Genomic DNA, 10,012 nt, shown 5'->3' on the forward strand with positions numbered 1-10,012 from the left:
TCACTATCAGAACTCGGTTGTCATAGCAAAATGATTCAAAAAATCTGTTTTTATCAGATGCATACAGCTGAATATTATGGTTGAGTATTAGGTGCAAATTACTGTGCATAAAAAGGTGACAGATGATATATCCACTGAAATACCTACATTAAGCTTTTTGTATCTCTTGCGATACAATCAAAGATTGCAGTCCTGTACCTAAATAAGACATACAAGGGTTTGACCAGACTAAAGTTCTTACTTATTTGAGAGTAGGTCCAGCTGAATTCAGGATAAATAAATGCATAGGGCTGGGCTTTTGAACATGCAATCTAAACTTATGTTTTTATGAATTCATTCCTCATCCAGGTGTCACAAAAAGCCTCTGCTGACTGAAAGGCCTGTGGGATATTATTATGGGCACTGTATTGTGACACTAAAAAAGAACAGCCTGACTGTGGTGCTCTAGTTGTGGACTAGGCTGTGTCTGCATGGCCTGTGCTGGATGTGTGAAATCTCATGGTCTGATGTCTTCTGTGTTCCAGGATGATCCCACGCCACCAGCTGGTGCAGTCTGTGCTTCAGGAACTACAGGAGGCTACGGAATGCTTTGGGCTGGAGGGGCTCACGAGCGCAGCCCTGGAGGCCGAGAGGACGTTGTCTTCTTTCTCTTTGCCGAGCTACTGTGGGAGGCAGTTCCAGGAAGAGCTGGAAGTCGATCAGGTAGCCAAAAGCCTCTATCCGGAAGATGCGCCCAGCAACATGCTGCCTTTGGTTTGCAAAGGTGAGGGAAACCACTTGTTTGAGGCTGCCAGCGTGCTGCTGTGGGGGAACACTAGCCTCAGCCTGGAACTGCAGGTGCGCACAGCTGTGGAGATGCTGCTTCACAAGCAATACTACCTGAATGGCATGATCGACTCAAAGGTGATGCTGCAGGCTGCCCGTTACTCGCTTTGCACTGAAGAGTCCCCTGAGATGACAAGCTTACCTCTGGCCATCCTAGAGGCCATTTTTGATGCTGATGTTAAAGCCACCTGCTTCCCTGGTACCTATGCCAACATGTGGCACGTGTATGCCCTGGCGTCGGTGCTGCAGTGCAACATCTACTCCATCTACCCAATGAGCAACCTGAAGATCCGACCGTACTTCAACCGATTGATTCGACCCAGGAAATGTGGCTTGCAGGTCTCCATGCTCCACATCATGTGGTCAGGGCAGCAGGTCTCCTCCCAGGTTTTCAAAGCTCAATATTTTGTGGCTGTTGTAGGTCTGGAAGAGCTGGAACCAACGAGCCCTCAGCCAGAGCCTCAAGCTCAACCAGTGAAGACCCTGGAGCTGCTGAACAACGATCCCCAGGTGACTTACTCTAACCTACGTGAAAGATACAGCATTACCAAAAGCACCTTCTATCGCTGGAAGCGCCAGTCACGAGAGCACCGGCAGAAAGCGGCGACTAGGTTTGCAGCCAAACACTTTCTGCAGTCCTGCTTCCAAGAGGGGAACATAGTTCCTCTCCAGCACTTCCGACAAATGTTCCCAGAAATATCTCGCTCCACTTACTATGCCTGGAAGCATGAGCTGCAAAGCACGACCGACAGTAAGGCTTCTTCACCTGCCGAAGTTGTGTCCTCCAAGGAACCGCACACATCCAAACCTGCGAAACCTCAGGTGGGTGCATCTGGGGCAGAACCATTGGAGGTAGGCCAGGATTTCAAAAGCTCTCTCCTGAATTCTGGCCAAAATGGGATCTCCATGCAAGGAGCCAAGTCTTACTTGGAGAAATGCATTTCCATGAACACTCTTGTTCCCTACAGAAGCTTTAAGCGCAGCTTTCCCGGCATTTCCAGGTCCACTTACTACAACTGGAGGAGAAAGGCCATCAAGGGGAACCCAAACTTTGAACATTCTCAACCTCTTCCTGGCAACCAGAAACCCCATGTGAACAGCAACCCGTACCTGCTCCTCAAGCCAGAAAGCCTGCCTAGTAAGAAGGTGCTCAATGGGCACAAGGCGGGTCCCCGAATTCTCTTGCACATCAAGCCATCTCTGCACTACTGGCAGAAGCAACTTCGTGACTTGGCCAAGAAGCGTGTCCGCCAGTGGCACATGCCCTTCTGCAAGTTCCGCCTGCGCTACCCAGGTGTCTCTTCCACAGCCTACTGGTTCTGGAAGAGAAGAAGCATCCAGAAGAAAAAGCATCACCCTTCCTCTAACAAGGTTTTCAAACACTTGCAGAAAGCTGTCTCAGAGTCTGATAAGAAGACCGAGCTTGGAGTCCCTCCACCGCAGCAAAGGGAGACCGTTCCAATGCATCTGGGCCAGGCAGTGCCTAAACCCAACAACCTGAGGATCCCAAGCTATTCAGTGTCAGAAAGTGTCAACAGCCGCATGTTTGTGATGGATGTGATTGCCACGGCTCAGTTCAAAGCCCAGGCCAAGCTGTTCCTTCAGCAACGCTTCGAATCGAAGACCTTCCCAACATACAAAGAGTTCCGAGCTCGTTTCCCCTTAACAGCACGCTCCACTTATTACATGTGGAAACGTGCTTTGCATGACGGCCTGACCCTAGTGGATGCCTGAATCTACCCCTGGTTTCCATCTCCTATCAGATCTTGGGTCATCTCTTCTACAAGTTGTATTTGTTTTGATCCCCTCCCCTTATTTCCAAACTTCAGAATCAATTCTTCAGGTCTTGGAGAGGTGGACAGAATCAGGTATATACATATATATGGTGCTGGGCAAGCAAGGTGCTTGTTATGAAGCGGGAAATTTTTATTTTGTTTTTCTTAGTGAATAGGCCAGAACATTAAAGGTGGTAGTGAGCAAAAGGGGTCTTGGGGTCTTTTTTTGAAGTGCTTCTGTATCTTTCCCACTGATTTAAATGCTTTTCCTTTCTTAATTTGACATTGGGCCACAACCTTCAGAAGAGAGTTTAGGTGCTGCTGTTTGCAAAATACAGTATTGATTTCATGTTAAGTTAGTTCATAAACATAAACCTCAGCATGCAGTTGCAAAATCTCTCTTACATGATGTAGTGCAAACAGGAAGAGTTTGGTAGTCAAATGAATTTGAATTTTAACAATGGCCCAGTTTGGAAAGATAGACTCTTTGGAAATTGTAGTGATTTTTTTTGGAAAGGGGGCGAAGAAGAATCTTCTTTGCAATGGCGTATCTCCTTCAGAAAAGTTGTGGAAGGGCCTTCTGGTAGGCCAGTTCAGGTTAGGGAACTGTTTTCCTTGAGACCGATAGAGGTGATAGCAACCAAGACCAACTGGGCAGGAATGCAGATTTTTGGCACACCCAGGCCACTGGAAAGGAGAAGAGAAGGAGAAGAAAGGAGTTCAGATGATAAAGCTGTAGTTCTCACACTTTTTACTATCTAATGTCTGTGCTTTTGTTTAGCTGTCCCTGTTCAGTCCCATCCTATAACCCAGAAACCAGTCCTCTTTCTTAAATTATATAGTCCATCAGGGTTCTGCATCTACTGACAGCCATCTGAGCAACCTGTAAAGTCACCGGTTATGTGGGATCACCTGCAGGTGCATTTGTGAGCATCTTACAGTCACAGTGGCACGTACAGCTTTACTGTCTTCCAGTAGGAAGGTAAGCTGTGTCTTCCTGACTTAAATTTGCAGAAAGACACACATAAAAATCTGTAAGTGTGCTTCCCACTGTGGAGTGCTTGGACAGGTTAGATTAAACCCACCGATACGCCTACAAATGTAGTTGTGAGGCTTATAAGGTTCCATTTTTATATGTAGTCATGACTAATAACTACAAAATGGGTGATTGCAGTTTGGAAAAGAGGCAGAATTGGGTTGAATACTGTGGTGTAAACTTTACTGTAGATTTAACAAGTCGAATCTGTTCAGGCCCAGCAGGTGGTGCTCTTGTAATGTAGAACTGAGAGACACTTCTGTCTCTCTTTAAAGTGCAGTTCTCTGTCCTCTCACCTTCTTTATCCATTTTACTAGGAGGAGAGGCAAATGTCCTGAATCTTAGTTCTCTTTGGGCACTTCCATGTATACTCTCCATGCTGCCAGTTGTATGATATAGCTGTCATAGCCAGAAGCATAGAAAACCTGCTGTCTTTGCATACTCCAAGATGGAAAGCTGTAAAAGGCCTTGCTTGGAACTCAGTCACTTTCAGGTTTTTCTGTCGATCCCACTGTGCTTTGGCTATAGCAAACCAAAAGAACATAGAACATTTGTGAGGTTTTTGCTAACAGTAGTATTAAAAATGGACCTGTGATCCCAAATTAAATTCCTTTTATGTTTTCTTTGCCCTAAAATCATGAAAACTGTGTTAGAAAAACTGTACATCTTGGTCCTCTGTAACAATTTGCTCAGAAACTAGTCCTTATGGATTCAGTAGGCTTATCTTCATAGATTAAATGTGCATAAGACTACAGTTTTATTTTTGTGACCAATAAAAGAATGCAATTAAAAATGGTTGTTTGCCTATTCATTATACTTTTGCTAGTCACATGGTAGCACAGAGCTAAGGGAAGGATGCCTCATCCCCATACCTCTGGAATTTGTTTTCAAATTCCAGCTATTGTTTTCAAATTCCAGCTATTTCAGTGGGCATTGACCAAGAGTTTCCCAGCAAAGATATGAAGTCTAGTAGCTTACTATTTTTAAACAAAAGCCAAGGTTTCCAAGGATTCTGAATTCTGTACCGATTTTGCACAGTTGCAGACTGGAATCATTAATATATACATATGCAGCAGTGCTCATTTTATTTCATTAACTTTCATTTGTATCCTGCTTTTTTCCCCAATGGGGACCCAAGTCAGTGTACATCAATCTACTCTCCATTGCATCCTCGCAACAACCATTTGAGTTAGGTTAGGCTGAGAGAGGGTTACTGACCCAAGGTCACCCGTCAGGCTTCCAAGGCAGAGAAAGGAGTCGTAGATCCTAGATCTTCATATGACACTCTAACCACTACACTACACTGATTACATGATGGTTGGGGCAAGATTCTAACTGCCAGCTGCTACATGGCTCTGCCTACTCTGCTTGTTCCTGAGACTTGCACCTCCGTTTGCCGTATGCTGGCTTTGGTTTGGAAGGAAGAGTAAATTATTTTTCTCATGGCACTCAGTTTCTCAGTCATTGTGCCTTGCTGCTAATGATTTTCTCCCTTGGTCTGGGCCACGAAGGCAGGGGCAGGTCTGCCCTTCTGGTGACTGCAATGCTAAACCCTAGACAGCAGTCTTCCATATTAAAAATGTTAACTGGCTACTCTGAAGTGCTTAAAAATCTATTGGATCTTTTCTGGGGAGCAAAAGGTAAAATGAACAAGAGCAGTTCAAGGACAGTTATTTGCCCCATAGCTGTTTGGAGTGTGTCACATCTTGGTCCTTCCTGCTGTCATCTTCTGTGATAGTCTCATTGGGATGATATAGGCTGCACTGTCAGGCTGTGGTAAGATCTGTCTCAGGACATTCTCCTCACCTCTTGCCTGACTGCATTCGACTTCTTGTTTCCAGGTATTTTGTCATTTGTAGTGTGATGACTTCATTCCTCTCCTGGCTTAATGCAGGGATTATGGCCTCAAATTTGCATGCCTGGCAACCCAGAAAGGGGAAGAATTACAAGTGTGTTTCCCCCCAGTGTTAGATTTCCTCGTGCCACTACTCTGCAGTGATAGGGCAGTAGGTAGTATCTGTGCAAGCATATTTAAATTGGAAGCACATTCAGGCTAATTAAGCTGTACTGTACAAACCTGACAGCCATAGTGCGGATATAGGTTCCACCACACACAGTCAGGTGATACTGTTAGCCCAGTATGTTTAAAGTCTGGTTACTATCTGTTGAGAATTGACTATTTTCTTTTGAAAACACAAGATGCTAACAATGCAATCCTAAACTGAGCTGTACTTTCTAAAGAGATTGACTTCAGTGGGCTAGTAGGACAAGACTCTACTTAGGAAGGAGTTACTTGTGACTTTCAGCAAGAATTCAGAGTAAAGAGGATTAGAGATGGGCTATTTCCCCTTGCCTGGTGTGTTTTCCCTATGACTTTCCTTGGCAGTCTATTACTGGCAATTAGAAACCTTCTTCCCAGGGGTGTATTACCCAGGGGTCAAATGTCCCTGGGCTGCAGCTATTTAGTCATGTGTGTGGGGGAGAAAATCGCCACCCACACCCCTCCTCCTTCCCCCAGGGCCATACACTGACTTCAAGACCTGGGGCAAAACAAAGTTTGTTTGGTTGTGGTGGGGGAGGGCGGCCATCCATATGGGGCAGGCGGGGGTGGTGGTGGAATACTCAGATTTTGCACCGGGCTACATTTTCCCTAGATATGCCTTTGCTTCTTCCCCTCAACGTTTCCCCCTGTCATTCCAGATACATGGTTAGCAGCTTCCTCTTTGGAGTTGTCAGTCAGCCTTGTGGAGGTATGCACAATGTTGCTTGACTTATCCTCAGTGCAGAAAACAGCTCTGGAGAACAACTGGAAAACCTTGGAAAAATGGCTAGAAGTTGGTGCATTAAGCCTTGCTCAGGGCTATGACCCACTGAAGGAGGGATGGAAAGCTCTGTAGTACTTTAGCAGATGGGCAGAGGTCTCGGATTCAGCAGGAAGGAGTATATTACAGTGCCTGGAGGAAGGATGACCCGAGCTATTAGGAAGAGCACTGCTTGCTCTAGTCGCTGAGGCTGCATGCGTCTAGGGAGTAATTGGAGTAATTACCTCCCAGTGACTTCTTGCAGGTGAATTCCTGTGGCGGAGCAAACTGGTAATTACTCTAGAATGATTATCCATGTCTGTAAACTCTGTGCCGGAGGCTGTTAAGTTCATCTGTTTGCCACAGCAGCAGAACAGCTGCTATAAAATTGACAACAGGACTCCCAAGTAGACTGAATCTATTTCTGTATTTTATTTCACTAGTACGAAGAAGGGGGGTGAAGAGAACGATCTGAAATTTGGCAACTGACCAGCCCTCCCTCCACATGGCGGGCCCTAGCCCTCTTTTGGGAAGACACAGGTGCATACAAATGTAATTTTGACAGGGCAGTGTGTGAATCTCTTTTTCAAGGAAGGTGTGCTTTTTCCAGATCGGCTTGTAAGTTTTTGTGCCTCCTGTGAATAAGAAATCATTTTTCCCCCTGAAACTAGCTTACAGTTTTACATATTCTCTAAAACAGTCCAGTCGTCAATTCAGTGGAGACGCAGGCCCTAAGTCAACAGTTAGCCCATCCCCACTTTATCAAAAGCCAGAGGAAAAAGGCTTCCTTTTTCAGCTACACCAGTGTATTTTGTGGCAAAACATAAAAAGATGGACATCAGAGTCTCTTCTCAAAAACACCTACGTACAGCCATCCAGGAACACAGTTCCTGTAGGTGGTAGCTGGAGATCTCCTTGAATTACAACTGATCTCCAGGCAACATAGATCAGTTCATATGGAGAAAATGGCTGCTTCAGAAAGTGGCTTTCCATCCTATTGGAGACCCTCCCCAAACCCTACCCAGGCTCCATCTCCCAAATCTCCATGTATATTTAACCTAGATCCTACAAAGCAGCTGTAATTAATTAAGGATCTAATTAAGGACATTGTCCAAAGAAAGATTAGTGTTGCACCTGCTATGTACATACAGCAAACAGAACAGCTGCATAAAATACCAATTTTGTTTGTGTGGTTAAAAAATGGGTTAGTGAACCAAGGTTGAGTGTGATAGTTGTAAGGAAGGTGCCTCCAGTTGCTTCACCACACGAGCAGGGTTGTGTGCAGGATAATGGAGACATCCTGAACTCCTTGGAGGAAGGGAGGGATAAAAGGATAGATGAATGCAGACGACTGGTAAATCCTATGTACAACATATTCCAGTTAAGGTTCAGGGGCTTATGTTGTAATGGCCTTGCCAAAGCTAGCTTGGTTTGGGTCTGGGCAATAATGAGCTGGGATAAAAGAAAGGTGGGGTTCTAAATAAGACAGTTTTGTTTTCCTACATATTTTGTAACACTTCTGCAAGCTTGGTAAACTCTTTATGACTTGGAAAAAGAGTACAGATGCCCAAGGAACTCCAGGTGACAGTTTGGCCTTGGCATGGTGTCTTTAATGTCTGGCTCATTGTTCCCTCCCACTTTCAGATGGTCTGTGCTGGGAAGATGAACATCTGTCTCCCTTGGCCATAAATTTTGCCCTCATCATAATGTACACCTCAGCATACTTACAGAGGTTATGGAAATTGATCTTTAGGGCCCTGATTAGCTATCTCCAAGGCGCTGCCCTTTCCACTGCACACTAGAGATGCAGAGTATAATGTCATGTATGTCACCGTGCTCCAAATCGTTCTTCTAACAATGGCCTGGTATTGCAGAGGAAGCTCCAAGAAATCTGTTGAGAGATAATTATAGAATACCTTGGCTTGGAGTTGGGGGGACTTTGGGTTGTTGTTAATCCGCATCAGTGAATGTTACATGACCAACTATTGCAAGCACTGTTCATTTTCCCCCCTTTTTTACACATAGGCACTGAAAGGTACCACTCTTGTCGATCATGTTTACTCACACCTTTTCCATACCCTAATCCCTTTGGGGATGGCCCATGGCTCAGTTGCCAAGCATCTACTTTACATGCAAAAGGTCCAAGGTCCAATCTAAACCATCTCCAGTAAAAAAAAGTATCAAGTAGACCTTTACTTGAGACCCTGGAGAGCTGCTGTCAGTTAGAATAGATATTACTGACCTTGACAGACCAGCTTCATGTATTCCATGATAATGAGTTCCCTGAATTATTAATCTATTTGCTTTCAAAATCTTTTTTTCAGTTGCTGCATTATGTGCTGTTGATAGAAGCAGTTGTAGCAAGCAAGTGTCACGAACACTTTTGGTTGCTTTACCCAGCTTTACAATAGCTCCTTAAGGTAGGGTGACATTGTTTGAGTTTTTATAGAAGAAACGGAGGCTGAAAGAAAGAGTGTCTCTGTCAGTACATTGTGAAGCTATACTTGATCTGGGATTTGAATCAGGACTAGGTTCGGTGGTCAGTCAAATCGATTGAACTTGCTGTTGGGCCTTTGCAATTCTGTTCTTTCATGCTTTTTTTTCCTAGGCTGGTTTCTTGTATTGGAAGAACGGGGTTTGGAAATGGCTGAGGAATGGAGGGGTTTTTGTGTGTGTGTGTGGGATGTGTTTGATGAGTGTATGTTGGGCTTAATATAAAAAGACTATGTGTTTCCAGGTTGAGAGTCCCCTGATGTACAGGCACAAGCAAGACTTGCTTGGGAGGAAAAGGTCTGCTTAGATCAACCACTCACTCCTCCTTTGGGGAAGGGCCAGGTCAAAGAGCATATTTTTGCTGTGGACACCTTTCTATTCCAGTCTGCGCTTTCTGAATGTGTACCTCTCTGTCACCTGTGCCAGCCCATGAAATATGGAGTTTCTGAAATGGAACAAGCAGTTTTGGTGACCCTGATACAGTTTCGATTCAGCTTACTTGAAACCATTCTTCCTTTTATTTGTTCCAGAAATGTGAAGTCTGAAACCATCAGAGAAAGATCAATATAAAGAATAAGCTATTAGTTCACTGCTTCCAGATCATACCTTCAGCTTTTGATTTCTCTGAATCAGTTTAATCTAAAGCAGTACAAAGTCTTTATTTTTTCATTGAGCTTTCCTAAGCAATGTTATTTGCAATTAGGAGGAACAAAAAAGTCTTTACAAGAACTGAGCTGCCTGGTCATTGGAAAGCTCAGGAATCCCTTAAGCGACATTGGCTGTATAAATAGAATAGAAATCCAGTTCATATAAAATTCCTGTGAGGTGGTAGCTGACTACCAAAGACCCAAATAATATGGTTGCTGCTGTACGAGTTTATTATATGCCTTCCCCATTTACAGCTTACAACAGTGTTATCTCCCTCCTTCAGATTATCCTAAACAACCATGTGAGGTAGGCAACGGTTCCTTGATACTTTCAGAAAAGGAATCAGGATCCCTGCTCCCCTCCTGCCCCCACAAATGTTGTTTTTCTTTACCAAAACAACTCTGGGAGGATTTATCTGTTCCATTTTGGAGCTG

General features: G+C 44.5%; 1 protein-coding gene across 1 annotated transcript; it reads left to right on the top strand.

Moving 5' to 3' along the window:
* The first annotated feature begins 525 nt into the window (after positions 1 to 525).
* Positions 526 to 2,559, top strand: VRTN (vertebrae development associated). Its single transcript, XM_048486425.1, has one exon. It carries the CDS (start codon positions 526 to 528, stop codon positions 2,557 to 2,559), a length of 2,034 nt encoding a protein of 677 aa, XP_048342382.1.
* Positions 2,560 to 10,012: the final 7,453 nt, after the last annotated feature.

The sequence above is a fragment of the Sphaerodactylus townsendi genome, linkage group LG02, assembly GCF_021028975.2.
Source record: "Sphaerodactylus townsendi isolate TG3544 linkage group LG02, MPM_Stown_v2.3, whole genome shotgun sequence".
Taxonomy (NCBI): Eukaryota; Metazoa; Chordata; class Lepidosauria; order Squamata; family Sphaerodactylidae; genus Sphaerodactylus; species Sphaerodactylus townsendi.